A 15312-nucleotide genomic window follows, 5' to 3' on the forward strand; every position below is an offset into this window, starting at 1 on the left:
TTCAGAAATACTCTCTGGCAGCCTTTCTACTGTAACACAGCTTTGCACACCATCGAGTTTGGAAAGTGGCTGGGGCGTACGTATTCTGCTGAACATGGACAGGGGTGTCTTTAAAGGCCTTCTATGGCCCTTCCCACCCCAGAAGTCAGGATAAGTAGACACCACCCGTCCAGGCTGGAAAACCAGGCCAGGCAGGGATGACTGGGGCCTTTTTGTGCAGCTGATCTGGCAGGGGATCTGGTGCTTGGTGCGCCACCGGCCCTGGGCGTGGAGTGGCAGGGGTAAAGGAGCACTGAGGCCCCGGGAGTCACTGGGCCATCTGTGGGAGGCAGGCCCAAGGCCGGGCGCTCCCTTGGGGCGCAGGGCGCGGTCCCAGGAGCTAGGCGACGCCACCCCAACGGCGCCAATGACCTGAGGCGCAGTCACTCCCCCGGAGGGTAAGCGAGTTGCTCTGAGTCGCTCTGCCAGAAGGTCGAGGGAACGAGGGAACAGCGCGTGCACCCCTCACCCGCTAGCCCTTAGGGAACAGGGCGGGGGCGACACCCCAGGGAGGAGGCTAAGGGCGGCCGAGATCACTGCTGGGTACGGGCACCGGGTCACAGACAGGAGAGCAGGAAGGAAGAGGAGGCTTGGGTGGGGGGCGTCTCCCAGGGCGGCCGGGACTGAAGGTCTGTCAGTGTACTCGGCCGGCGCCCCGAAGTCTGGGGCCGCCGTGGTTCCAGCTCTGCCGGCTCCTGCCAGAAACTCCAGGCCGCACTTTCCCCTCCTCCCGGCGCCTTCTCTCCAGTGAGGAGCCGAGCGCGGGCGGCGCGGGGGGAGGGGCGGCGGCGGAGAGAACAGCCAGTTGTTTAAAATCCTTCTAGAGCAGTTTCTAATTCCCCCCTTGCGCCGGGGTTCGGAGGGGGGAGGGGGGAAGGAGAGCGGGAGGAGGGAGGAGAGCTGTGAGAGAAGGAGGGAGGGAACCCAGGAGGGAGGGAAGGAGGGAGGAGACTGCCGCTTAGGCTGTAGCAGCCGCCGCGCGCTTCGGAAGGCCGGAGGGAGGGGGAGGCCTGTCAGTCTTGCGCGTTGCCTCGGCGAAGGGGGCGGAGCTTTGGCGTGGAGCGGCCAATAGTGGGGGTGGCTGCGTGGGTCGCCATGGGGACGGGGCTGTTCCCGAGGAGGCTGTGATGGGTTGACAGGTGCGTGACAGTGGGAGCTGCTCTCGGCACAAGCATGTACGGCAAAGGCAAGAGTAACAGCAGCGCCGTCCCGTCCGACAGCCAGGCCCGGGAGAAGTAAGTGTCTCCGCTTCTCACCCACCTCCGCCTGCACACGCGCGCACACACATGCACGCACTCGCGCACTCTCTTGGAGATACACAGATACACAGACACTCTCCGCCCGGGGAGAGCCGGGGATGGGCTGGCCGGGGGAGGGGTACGCGAGCTGGGGGCATGCGGTGCGGGGAGCGGCCGTCTCCCTAGAGGTGCTTTCGTGGGGCGGCGGCCGTGGGGGCTGTCGGTGGGAGGGAGGGAGTGTTTTTGGGGGGCGGCCGCAGTGCTGGTGGCGGGGAGAGAAACTTGTTTAGGTGATTGAGGGAAATAACCCAAGGGTTCATCTCCCCACAAAGTAACTTTAGAGCTAGGGTCCGAGGTTGCGGGGACCCGGAGAGCCGCCGGAGGTCGCGGGGAGGGTTGGAGGTGGCAGCTGCGTTAGGAGGCGATCGTGGGTGTTTAGAGGGGCGGGCTAGGGTCTGGCGGACAGAGCGAGGGGCACCGCAGCGGGGGCTCGGGCGCCGGGGCTCTGTGCCGGGCTAGGCGAGGGCGGCGGTGCCGGTTGCGCGGCGGGCGGAAGCCAGGCGTGGAGCGGCCGAGCGGGGCCCCGCAGGGCGCGGAGACGCGCGCGGGGCGCGGAGGGCGTGTGCGGGCGTGGGTCGGGTGGGCGTGGGGACTTTCCCCAGCCAGCGGAGGGACGCGGTGCTCCCAGCTCTCTGCACCTCGCGGGGCGGGGACGGTGGGCGCCAGGGGCGCCGCTGAAGTTTAGGGGTCTGAGAGGGACCGAGTTCCTGGGGAGGGAAAGTGTGCTGGTGAGAAGCGGGATCTGCCGGGGCAGGCTGGTGTTTCTGCCTCTCGCAGCCGACTTAAAGCTGCTGCAGCGGTGACTGGCGAACTTTTTGGGGGAGACTTGCTGCTTTCTAAATATCTGGGGGCTGTGATTTCCCCAGCGGAGGTCTTGGGGTCCTTGGAGGGGGTGTTATGTGAGCTGCGGCGACCGGTGCAAGGAGGATTTTCTGCAGTGGGGAGGGGGCAGTGGTCCGAAAAGGATTTTAGGGAAGAGAGAAGCGTAGACATTGGAAGGAGTTGTTTGGTTAGGGTTATGTAGAGATACAGGTGTTAACTTCGGTGGGAGCTGAGAGGAGGCTAGCGAGAAAAGAGCCCTCCGGGCCGGGATGCCACCGTCACGGCACACTGCGAAGCAAGGCTGTTTGCTGCTATTCTTATGCACTTGTAACGGTGATTTGGTGGTTACTAAAAATGAGAGAGAATAGTGACTGTGACCACTGGGGAAAAACCCGTCTTTTTTGTGCAGCGGATCCGTGATTCCCAGGCACCACCTCCACTCCAATGGTGAGGTTTACCTTGTCATTGAACGTGCTCTCCCTTTCCGAGGGTGTTTAGATTGTGGAAAAGTCTGAGAGCATCTCCCAATAGCTACCTTGCTTACCTTGCACACGGAAATAGCCGCTTAAATAAAAACCGAATTCGCGAGTTTCCCTCTTTGCTTTAGGCAGATATTATATAGTCTCCTGAAAGTTTCTTGTGCCCTAGGGATGGGAACATTTCCTAATCTTCGAGTTGGCAGCAACACACAATTCCCATTGGATTTGGGGGTGGCAGATCTTGATGTAGCAAAACAACAACTGAAAATTAACGGAGAGCTGCTGGTTGTTGTTGTTGCTGCTGATGTTTGTTTTCCCCAGAGGTATTTTCTGAGAAGCTACATTCAGGATCTTATTGCTGTGACAAGGAATGCGTAAAAGACAGCATCATAGCCTGGTTGAGAAACAGCAGTTATTAGAATCAAAGTTTTGAAATAACAGTCTGATTTGTATATATTGATCATTTAGTTGTAATATACCTGATAAAATAAAAACAGAGGAGAATGTTTGAATGATTACAGAGCATTTGGATTTCATGTTATTGAGAGTGAAGGAATTGAAAGGTGTTGAGATATAGCCTTATTTATTTTGAGGATGGTTGGATTTGAGAATAAAGGTAATTTAAATCTTAGTTGCACTTTCAGGAATGGCTGAATCTAATTTTTATCCTGTAAGTTTGTTTAAAAAATTAGTACCTGAGATAGTTAATGAGAAAGTTAGACCTGGGATATCTGGACCTTTGTAGCTCTAATTCTGTGATTCTTTCATGAAAACAAATAGTTGACACTTTTGCTGTCAGCTCTACCAAACTGAACACCGAGTAACATCTACTTTTGTAAGCAAAGTAGTGAGAGTTCTGCTAGATGGTGCTATTTGATTTAAAGATATTTCTTCCATTCATTGTAATTGGCATCAGGAATCCTGGACTGACTTGCCTTATGAACTAAAATATAGGTGAAGAGGCCACTTTTGGAAAATTGACAAGGACTCTTGTGAATTAATTGTTGCATTAATTTCTAGGTGAATGTTGTTGTTTGAATCCAAGACAAATATTAAAGAAGATCCTATTTTAAAGAATAAACTTAGTTTCATTTTGGTGGGAGAGGGGATCTGATTGCTCTGTTTTTTTCCTTTATGTTTACTTGGGACTTTAATGGCATTATTCTACAGCAATGTACTAACTTCTGAAAATAGGAATCTTGAAGTTGTCTTTAAAATGGATCACCAGATTTAAACAAAAAAATTTTAAGGTAGCAGATTAAAAAGGTACTTGAGTGAACAATTCTCTTTTAGTAAGCAAATTAGAAGTGTTGTGATCTTAAACATCACAGAAATAATTTTTCGGTAATAAATATATAAATATTTACTTTGCTTTAATAAAAACATTCTGAAACATGAGTAATTATTATGAGCAATAGCATGCACATAAAATATATATATTGGTTTTATAATCTATCAAGAAATGTGTTTTCTAACAAGTTTATAGTGGGTAGGTGACAAGTGCTTACCTATATAATTATATCTTTACTTTCTTTCATTAAGAAGTTACCATTGGAATACTTGAACTTAACTTGTAGGTTTTTCACAGTTTTTAAAAATTGAAATATATAGTTCTGAACAAAAAAAGTCATAGGGGATATAGTTAGTAATATGATAATAACCATGTATGGTGACAGATGATTACTAGACTTATGGAGTATCACTGCATAAAGTATATAAATGTCTAATCACTGTGTTGTACACCTGAAGCAAATATTGTATGTGAACTATAATTAAAAGATAACTTAAAATAATTAAAAAGTAAACTTAAAAATGGCCAATCAGGTTAATTACTTATTCTATTGTTTAAAAAAAAAAACAGATCAAGTCTATACAAAGGTTGGGATTAGGTTTAATTATAGAGGGTATGATTGCAAATCCCAGGAGGGAGGTGGGATGTTTGTGGAGAAATTTAAATTCTGAGCCTGTTAGGTCATTTCTCCCTTTAGCAGGCTATCTTTGTAGCACTCACAATTATAATTAGGTAATAATATAATTGGTTGTTTAATGTCTAGCCTCCTCTAAGATGTAAGTTCCTTGAGGGCAAGGGATGATACTTCTAATTTCTTCTATGAGATATTCTTGATATTAAGGATAATGCCTTTATATGTCAAAAGCACCAAATAAATATTTGAATAAATGAATGTTAGACTCAAAAGAATTTTTTTAAATGTGGGAAAAAAACCTTTTGACTTTCAAAGTGACCTCCAAAATAAGGACTTCGAAAGTTTGAGTCCCACATTCTGTATAGCATATTTGTGTTTCAAAAATAGCCAATAACAACAAAAAGTAATTTTTGTTATTCTATATGCCATTTACTGTGTTCAGTGCTTCATTCATATTTTCTCTAATTCTCCCAAAAATTCTGAAAGATAGTAATTTTTTCTCCATTAAAGAAATAAGAAAAGTAACTTGCGCAGGAATGCCTTGCTAGCTGAATTTCTAACAAAGATTTCTTTAAGTTTAGAACCTGTGGTTGAAACCAAAAGATACATTTTTTCTTTCTGTGTATCAGATTGCCTTCCTAATCTAGGGTAGGATGCTACAGATTTAGGGAATTGTATTGCGTAATCAGATATAAGAGATCTTAAAGATTTGATCAGATATGCAATCTTAACCATTGGCTAACCCTGATGCTTATACCCTCCATTTCCATGGATAGCAGATGTGTGTGTGGTGTGAAGGAAAAGAAATTTTACAGGTGAAAGTTGGAAGCCTAGGTAATGAAGACTTTTATTTATTCAGATTTTTTCTTCTAGAAATTTTGTTTGATCACTTAAGTCTTAAAATCAGACATTTTGTTTTGAACGATTCCTATATGAGATACTACTGAACTTCAAGCCGCACTGCTACGGAAGAATAACTGCTAACCTATGAATTGCTGGGTAGTGGTACTACTTTTTAATTAAACTAATTTGGTCCTCTAAAGTTATGTAATAGCACAGAAAGGTGAATCTCGTATAAAGCAAAGTTGAACATATATGCATGCCAGACAGTGACATTACATGAAGTAAACTTAGTCAGAAACTGCAGAAACCAAGCTGCATTTTACCTGGGGCTCTAAAAAGTAACTTGGGCTTTTAAATTATGAACCTTTTAGCTGAATACATCAAGAAATAAATATTATATATATGCTCATGTGGTTACAGAAAAGAACATATACTATTCCATATAGACCCTGGCTGGGTAGCTGAGTTGGTTAGAGCATCCCCCCAATATGCCAAGTTTGCGAGTTCAGTCCCTGGTCAGAGCACATAACAAGAATCAATCAAAGAATGCATAAATAAGTGGAACAACAAAATCAATGTTTCTCTTTCTTCCTGTCTCTAAAATCAATCAATACTCCTCCATATAAAATAAAGATTATTGGATTATTATTTGTCAGCATCAAATTATTGCCTCTGTATACTATTTAGTCACTCCCCCACAACAAATTATAAATGCTCCTTCTTTTTTCCTTTCTCAAAGAAATAAAGTTAAACGAGTGAAATAATACTAATCTGTTTAGAAACTTGATTGACAAGCAGTTAACACAATTCAAGATTTCTAAAACTAATGAAGGAATACCATAATGGGAATGAAATTTTCTATAAGATATTAAATTGACTGTCCCCTTCCTAATCTTTGGGATGTTTCCTACAAAATGCTGAACAGCTCTTATCTAACATCTCATCTTGGCTGTGCGAGTTTTTCTTTGGATTGCTCTTTTCTGTTATTTTAGATGTATCCTCTCTCTCCAAATTAGTTTTCAAAGGAACAAACCTGAAGAAGAGAAAATGTATAAGATGTTAAATTTTAGCATTCTTTATCCAGATAATTTATCTTGACTCTTAGAAAAAGTGTTAATATTGTAATATATTTTTTCAGTTGTGGAAGGAAAACAATGAAAAGTTTATTCCCATAATTTAAAGCCAGTTTGCCCTGTAAAACCAACTCCAGATAAAAAATATTAAATTTTAGTTGCTCTATAGTAGTGGACCAAATGTGTCTTTTATCTGCAGTTACTACTAGAAAAGGAAATTAATTTGTTTTAAAATTAAAACATACACTTTGGGCCAGGGGTTGGACTACATATAGGTTGTAGTTTATTAACATTTCATCCCAACAGTTTAGAGTTGGTAGTAAAATTTGGGGGAAAAAAACAGTGTGAATTTAGAATCTTTTTTCTTCTGTAGGGATCACAATGGCTACATTAATGTTGGTACATAGCATTGGGGATTAATGTACTGGATTTAAAAGATATGGTTGCTGGGCTGGGAGTATATAACTTAAAAATATGTATTGAAGATAATTATAATTTTGTTGTGGGGTACATAGGAATATTCTCCACTATTGTGTACATTCGTGCTTTTATACTGGATGATAATGATATGAAATGTTTGCATGCTAGTTACATGTTGGTTAGTAATGTGTGAGCCTTTGCAAACGTGCTAAAGTATTATATTAATTGATAACATTGTCTCCCCAAGGAAGGATTTAAAGTAGCATTATGGCACTAGAATAAGATATATTAGTTAATATCTGAAGAGAGTTTGGAATAAAAAATAAGTGGTTGTATTTAAATATTATGTTTTAAACTTTGCTTATCAGATTTTATATATATTTTACATGTATAACATCTGTCACATAGGTTTTGTTACCATGTATATAACTTAACATGTTTAGGACTGTGAGAGTTACTTTACTATTATATTAAAATCCCACATACTCTAAAAAGTGATCTGAAGGATGGTCTACTTGATTTCTGTAATGTTAGAGAAATAGTAGAGGCTATTTTTACCTGCCCTAAACAGCACATCCATTGTGTGAGGATATTGAAAAATAGGTGAAAAATTGCCCATCCAGGGAAGAAAAGAGTTTTTCCAAGCAATTTTTCATAGTCCTGCAGGTGCCCAAATTCATGGTTGGTCATAATGGGTAACATAATTTTTGTCAGGGTAGGTTAATAGTTAAAGATTTTTGAAAAGTAGAGCTAATAATGTTTTGTAATATTGACAGGACCAAAATTTATCTGTACTCAGAAGAGCCTGGATGGTTCCAGGGCAGTGGAGGATTTAATATTTGTTACTTGCCCTTTAAAAGAGATACTTCAGTTGGCGTCACTTCTTTAATACTGACAGAACAATTTTACTTTATAGTAAAATAAAGTAAATTTTATTTAAAGTAAAGTAAAGTAAATCCTCATATTTTACTTTAAGAATTTTGATTCTTAAAGTAAATAGCTTCCTTACAGTAATGAACCATCATATTTGGGAAGGGGCATGCAAGGGAACAGGAATAGAGGACTCATGGGCATGGACAATGGGGGGGATTCACTGTGGGAGTTGGGGGGATGGGGCAGGGGAGACCATTGGGGAAAAGGTGGGACAATTGTAACTGAACACAATAAATTAATTAAAAAATCACAGTTTAGCTGGAGTAAGCTTGAACCAATAACCTGGAGTTCTCCTTTCGCTCTTCTGTATTAATTTTGCTTCATGGCATATCAAACAAGTAGTTCGCACAGAAAACAATATTGAGACTGAAATATAGCAGTTTGTTCTTTTTTCTATTTAAAAATTTTTTATAGTTATAGTAATATAGTTTTAATTACTAAAATAGTTTTAATTTTTGATTAAGTCATATTAAAATAATGATGAGACATATGTGAAGGTAAGAATAGAAGGTAAGATGAAAATTTGTATGTGGTTCTGTCCACGTGAATTAAGAGAGGAATTGATGCTAAAAACAGCCTCTCCCCTGAAATTAATATGGTTATTTTTCATTAGTGAGCTGACATTTGCCTTGATTCTCCTTTTATTTACCTACTTCAGACTTGAGAAAGCACCAAGAGCTGCTGAGAGAAGAAAGCTAGGCAAATGAATTATTCTTTTAAACATGGTTTTATTTATACAGGATTAAAATGAATGTTTTATGTAAAATATCAAAATCCAAACTACTACTTAAAGAGCTTGTGGAGTTTTGTCATAGAGGTTATTGTTTAATAGTAACAATAGCAGCAATGTTATCATTTGAGTATTTTGTTTGGCCTTTATTTGAATTGTTTCATTTTATCCTCTCAAAAATCCACTAGGCTGTATGTACTATTTTCTGTTAATGCTACAAAAGAAACAGAGGCTTAAGAATTTATTATGCTTTTGGTTGCAGGTATCAAAACAGGAGATAGAAAATGGCTTAATTGATCAGGATTTAAAAATAAATCTCACATAACAGGATGTCTGGAAGAGATAGTTTCATAGTTGATTCAGTGAATCAAGTGCATCCAGGGTTCAGGATCAGCTGCTTTGCCATCCTAGTGACTTCCCTCTCAGGACTCATCCATGCACCAGATTTCCAGTACTATTTTCTCATACAACCAAGTATAAAGGCTGGGAAAAGGGCAAGTTTTTTTTCCTTCTTGATGTCTCTCTCTCTCTCTCTCTCTTTGATTTAATCTTTATTATATATTTTTTCCATTACCATTTAATTTCCTTATATCACGCCCCCCAGCAATCACCACATTGTTGTCATGTCCATGAGTTCTTTTTCCTTTTTACTCAGTCCCTCCACCCCTTAACTCCGCCCCCCACCCTGCCAACTGTCATCTGCCTTCCATCTCTGAGCCTGTCTCTGTTTTGCTTGTTAGTTTAGTTTGTTCATTAGATACCACAAATGAGTGAAATCATATGGTAAATGTCTGTCTTTGACTAGGTTATTTCACTTAGCATAATATTCTCCAGGTCCATCCATATTGTTGCAAAGGGTAAAATTTTCTTCTTTTTTACAGCCCAGTAGTATTCCACTGTGTAAATATCCTGTAGTTGTTTTATCCATCCGTTGTTCTATTCATCTGTTGATGGACACTTGTGCTGCTTCCATATCATAGCTGTTACAAACAACGCTGCAGTGAACATGGCAGTGCTTATGTTCTTTCAAATCAGTGTTTTGAGTTTCTTTGGATATATTTCGAGAAGTAGGATTGCTGGGTTGAAAGGCAGATCCATTTTTAATTTTTTGAGGTATCTCCATATTGCTTTCCACAGTGTCTGCATCAATCTGCATTCCTACCAACAGTGCAAAAGGGTTCCCGTTTCTTCCACATCCTTGCCAGCACTTGATTGTTGCTTTATTGATGGTAGCCATTCTGACAGGTGTGGGATGTTACCTCATTGTGGTTTTTATTTGCATTTCTCTGATGATTAGTGACATTGACCATCTTTTCATATGTCTGTTGGTCTTTTTATATGTCCTCTTTGGAGATGTATGTATTCATGTCCTTTGCCCATTTTTTAATTTTTTTTTTTGCTGTTGAGTTTTGTAAGTACTTCATATACTGTGGATATTAACCCCTTATCAAATACATCAGCGAATATGTTCTCCCATTCTGTGTGTTGTCTTTTTATTTTGTTGATGACTTCCTTTGTTGTGCAAAACTTTTTAGTTTAATGTGGTCCCATTTGTTTATTTTTTCTTTTATTTCTCTTGCCTGGGGAGCTATATTTGATAAAAATTTTCTATGAGCAATGTCCAAGATTTTGCTGCCTATGTTTTCTTCAAAGATTTTTATGGTTTTGGGTCTAACATTTAACTCTTTGATCCATTTTGAATTTATTCTCATATATGGTGTAAGAAGGTGGTCTAGTTTCATTTTTCTGCATGTGTCCAATTTTGTCAACACCATTTATTGAATAAATTATCTTTCGCCCATTGTATGTGCTTGCTTCCTCTGTCAAATATTAATTAACTGTAAAGCTGTGGGTTTATTTCTGGGTTCTCTATTCTGTTCTATTGATCAGTGTGTTTGTTTTTAATGCCAGTACCAGGCTGTTTTGATTACTATGGCCTTGCATTATAGTTCAATATTAGGTAGCGTGATTCCTCCAATTTTGCTTTTCTTTCTCAGAATTTCTGTCACTATGCAGGACATTTTGCGGTTCCATATAAATTCTTGGAATATTTGTTTTAGTTCTGTGAAATACATCATTGGAATCTTGATAGGAGTTGCAATAAATCTATAGATTGCTTTGGGTAGTATGGACATTTTAATGATGTTAATTCTTCCTATCCATGAACACAGTATGTGCTTCCACTTATTTGGATCTTCTTCAATGTCTTTCTTCAGTGTTTTATAATTTTCCATGTACAGCTTTTTTACATCCTTGGTGAGGTTTATTCCTTGGTATTTTATTCTTTTTGAAGAAATTGTGAATGGGGCTGTTAATTTCCCTTTCTGTTAGTTTGTTATTAGCATATAAAAATGCAACTGATTTCTGGATATTAATTTTGTATCCTGCTACTTTGCTGAATTCATTTATCAGTTCTAGTAGATTCTTGGTGGAATCTTTGGGGTTCTCTATGTACAGTATCATGTCATCTTTAAGTAAAGACACTTTTACTTCCTCTTTCCAATTTGGATGTCTTTTACTTCTTCTTGTCTGATTACTGTGGCTAGGACTTCCAATATTATGTTGAATAAGAGAGATGAAAGTGGATGTCCCTCTCTTGTTCCTAACCTTAAGGGGAATGCTTATAATTTTTGCCTGTTGACTGTTCTGGTAGCAGGTTTGTCCTGTGTGCCCTTTATTATGTTTAGGTATGTTTCCTCTATTCCCACTCTGTTGAGAGTTTTTATCATAAATGGGTGCTGAACTACCTAAACAAAATTGAGGATGTTTGGCAAAGAATATGTATCTTGAGGATATGGAAACAATAAAATGGGCCCCTGCTTTTATGAAACTTACTTTAAAGTTTGAAGGAGAAACACATAATAATAAACCAGTAAATAAATGTAGTAGGCAATTTCAGATACTCATAAGTACTGTAAAAGTAATGAAGTAAGGTGATGTCATTTAGAGAGTGATTGGAAGGCTACATTAGACACGGATAGTCAAGGGAAGGTTCTTGGAGAAGGAAACATCTGAGCACAAACCTGGGGAATATTGAAAGAGTCAGTTACATATGAAGATTTGGGGTTAGAGTATTTCAGGCAGGTTTAAAGTACCACTGAGGAAACTTTAGCATCAGCATAATTGCTCAAATATATGTAAAATACTATATGAGTCAAATTTGGAATGGGAAGCTATACTTTCTGGGACCACTTTTTTTGTTTGTTTGTTTTGTTTTAAAAGATTTTACTTACTTATTTGAGTATCAAACCAACAACCCTTCAGTTCACAGGCTGACCCTCAATCCATTGAGCCACACCAGCCATGGCTGGTTTTGTTTTTTACTGAGGAATGGGATGATGGGTCTAGTTTATCTGGGTTTTCCTAGTTAATAAGGTTGACCACTTCTTTTTTCCCCAAACACTAAGGATATAGTTGTTCCTTACGAGGACAGTGGAACATGAGGTTTTTAAAATAATAATGATAGAAATTGCTAAGATTTACTGAATGCTCAAAGCCCATTGGGTTGACAAGGAACAATATAACTGGCATAAAATTTCCCAAATTGGATTAGACACCCTTACTCTTCACGTTTACAGCAAACTCTACTCTTCCTTTTGTCACATCTACCATATATTGATTAATTATTTGCATGATATTTTGTTCAATGTCTTACCTCCTGATTAGATTGGAAGCTCCCTGAGGACAAGAACCATGGTGTCTTCTGCAATGTATTCCCACTGATTAGCACAGTGCTCGGAATTCAAATGAGGTATTTTGGGAATAAATGAATTGAGGGTGTAACCTATTATAACAGGCTCTCTCTAAATGTAGCTCATTTTCTTCATGGTATTTTTAATATTTGGCACCAGGATTAATAGATTATCTCTAAGAAGTGCTTCTGTCATATAGGCACTTAGTATTCCTGTGTATTTTAGGACAACAGATTACCTAGTTGTTTTACTATGAAATATGTGTATATTTAAATACGAATTTTTGTTAGAATAATCTCCTTTGTGTGTTTTTTTTTTAATTTATTTATTTTTAGAGAGGGAAGGGAGGGTGAGAGAGAGAGAAACATCAATGTGCGGTTGCTGGGGGTCATGGCCTGCAACCCAGGCATGTACCCTGACTGGGAATCGAACCTGCGACACTGGTTCGCAGCCTGAGCTCAATCCACTGAGCTACACCAGCCAGGGCTCTCCTTTGTGTTTTAACAAATTTAATAATAAATGAAATTATACTTTATAGTTTCAAGGTACTTAATGTGCTTTATTTTATTTAAATTTTACAATGATTCTGTGAGGTAGGTGACAATTCCCATTGACTACTGAGATTTATAAATGGAAATAGGTTTGCCCAGAGAGGGTAATATATAGATACTGTGTGGCAGAGCTGAATCATATCAAGATTTTTTTTTGGTTCCAAGGTCATTGCTTCTTTCATTGTACTATAGCTGCCTCTTTTAAAATGAGACATTCATATATGTGTGTTTGTATACATATACATATGTATACACATATATATATATTAGAAGGCTTAGGTGTAGATTTAATGTAACAATCATGGATTAGATGATAGAAGTTTATACCAATATTCTGATTAAATGGAAAATATTGCTATAGTGTGCGTTAAACAATATACAATTCTTAACTCCATTCTATACAATTCTAGAGTAGTTCTGGAGTAGTTCTATATAATTACTTAACTGCAAAGTGCTATATCATAAGTAAAATCTGATTTTTGTTTGAAATCAATATGCTTTTGTTACCTAAGTTGATTGGTTTGGGATTTGGGGTTGTTTGGATTTCTAATTTGTGAAGGCTCAGGCTAATTTTGATCAATGGACTCTTCTCTGTTTTGTTACCAGTTAGCTTCAATTTGGAGAGCTGGGGTGGGGGAAGGAAAGGGAAGTTTTGTTGTTTCTTTTTTTCACTTTTGTGCTTCTTTCCAATATAAAAGGGAAAGTCTCTTGATATGGGTTGTTGATAGAATATTCTTTTCTCATTTTTGTTTTTATAATGGTAACATGTATAACATAAAATGTACCATTTTAACCATTTTTAGGTGTACTTTTCAGTGGCATTAAGTACATTCACATTATTGTGCATCCATCCCTATTTCACCTTCTTGAACTGAAACTGTGTACCCACTGGATGGTAGCTTACTGTTTCCTTTTCCCACAGCCCTTGGCAACTACCCTTCTGTTTTCTGTCACAACGAACTTGACTATTCTAGGCACCTTGTATAAGTGGGATTATACAGTATTTGTCTTTTTGTGTTTGGCTTCTTTTCTTTCTTAATCCCTCTAGCAACTCCATGACTCCACTGCTCATTTAAACTATTTTGCCTCAGTGTATTTTATTGCTTAATATGGGATAAGAGTAATGGGAGTTATGAGGCTGGGGGAGTGGGAGGGGAATGCTTGGGTAGTTCCATTTTTAGCTGGGGTGAGAGGCAATAGAGACAGGTTAGGGAAAAAGGTTAAGGAAAACATTTACAGCTGCTAATAGGTTGGGCAGAAATGTAACAAACAAAAAGTTTCCACAAATAGCTCTAAATCCTTTAGCTGGTATCTGAGATTTAAGAACTTGGATGTAATGCTGGTCAGAGAGGAATATACCAGTTAGGAGCTCAGGTTGTCATTTCAGGTAGAGCCGTTTCTTCTCTCTTTCTGTATCTAGAGGCAAAGTAATCTGGCATAAATTATTACTCCGCTTGCTAAATTTTAGAGTGAGAAATAAATAGAAGAGGAATATGTAATATCTAGGAAAAAAACACTTTCTCTTCTAATTATAAGTCTCCACTTATTGTTTCTTCCTACCAACATATGGCCGCCTTCTTCTTCTTCTTTTTTTTTTTTTTTTTTTGACTAGGGCATCTGGAAAGTTCCCTGTGGTCCAGGAGCAATAGTACAGCCATATTGAACCTATTACACAGTCATTTCTGTAGTACTGACAATTAGAAAATATAGAAACAATTTCTTTGTTTTATTTTTCACATATCACATACCATTTCTTGTTCATAATTGGATTAAAATTGTGTGATGGTTATACTTTATCATTTAATTTAAGCAATAGCTATTATTAGGAAACTATCAAAGGAGTTTCAGTAAACATTTTTAAACCCTGAGTTAAACTGAGAGACTGGTATTATTATTCTTTTATTTAGAATATAGTAGTGGAGGTTTCTTACCATAAAATACATTATACATACACACACAGATATGTGTGTGTCTTGGGAGTAGTTTTCAGATAGTTTATCCTGAGAAATGAGCTACTAATTCATTTTGAATTCAAATTTCTATTAGGTGAATTATAAAAGTGAGTTGGACTTATAAATTCAGGGCTAGAAAGATTAGGGTATAGGCATGTATTATTTTTATTTTAGAGAGAGGGAAAGGGAGGGAGAAAGAGATGTTGAGAAACATTGATGTGAGGGAAACACATCGATTGGTTGCCTTCTGTACATGCCCTAGGGGACCAAGCCTGCAACCCTGGCATGTGCCCTGACCAGGAATCAAACCAGTGACCTTTTGGTCTCAGGACAGTGCCCAACTGGGCAACACTGGCTGGGGCTAGGGTATAGGTATGTTTTTATTAAAACATTAAAGGCTGTTTGTTGATGCTTTCCTGTAAGATGGGGCTATCATTAACAAGAGAACTCATGCTACAGCAAGCACTGGCAAAAAAGTGGTTAGCTGACAAAGTATTTCTATGTTTGTGTTACTCAAATCCTCAGCAAGATAGCTTCCTTAAAAGGGTAATTGAG

The 15312-nt window shown here is 39.2% G+C and overlaps 1 protein-coding gene across 9 annotated transcripts in view; it reads left to right on the top strand.

Annotated features, from left to right (window-relative positions):
- Nucleotides 1-1026: 1026 nt before the first annotated feature.
- The window catches only part of SSBP2 (single stranded DNA binding protein 2), a 249537-nt gene continuing 235251 nt past the window's right edge, over nt 1027-15312 (top strand). For 2 of the 9 annotated variants that reach the window (XM_045848146.1, XM_045848149.1), the window contains exon 1: nt 1027-1274. In XM_045848146.1, the coding sequence (XP_045704102.1) occupies nt 1213-1274 (62 nt within the window). In that variant the 5' untranslated portion in view covers nt 1027-1212. The remainder of the gene's footprint in view (nt 1275-15312) is intronic. The other 7 variants (XM_045848145.1, XM_045848144.1, XM_045848150.1 and 4 more) reach the window with 5 other exon arrangements.

Source organism: Phyllostomus hastatus, unplaced genomic scaffold (assembly GCF_019186645.2).
Source record: "Phyllostomus hastatus isolate PE091 unplaced genomic scaffold, TTU_PhHast_1.1 phas_contig_58, whole genome shotgun sequence".
In the NCBI taxonomy this organism is placed as follows: Eukaryota; Metazoa; Chordata; class Mammalia; order Chiroptera; family Phyllostomidae; genus Phyllostomus; species Phyllostomus hastatus.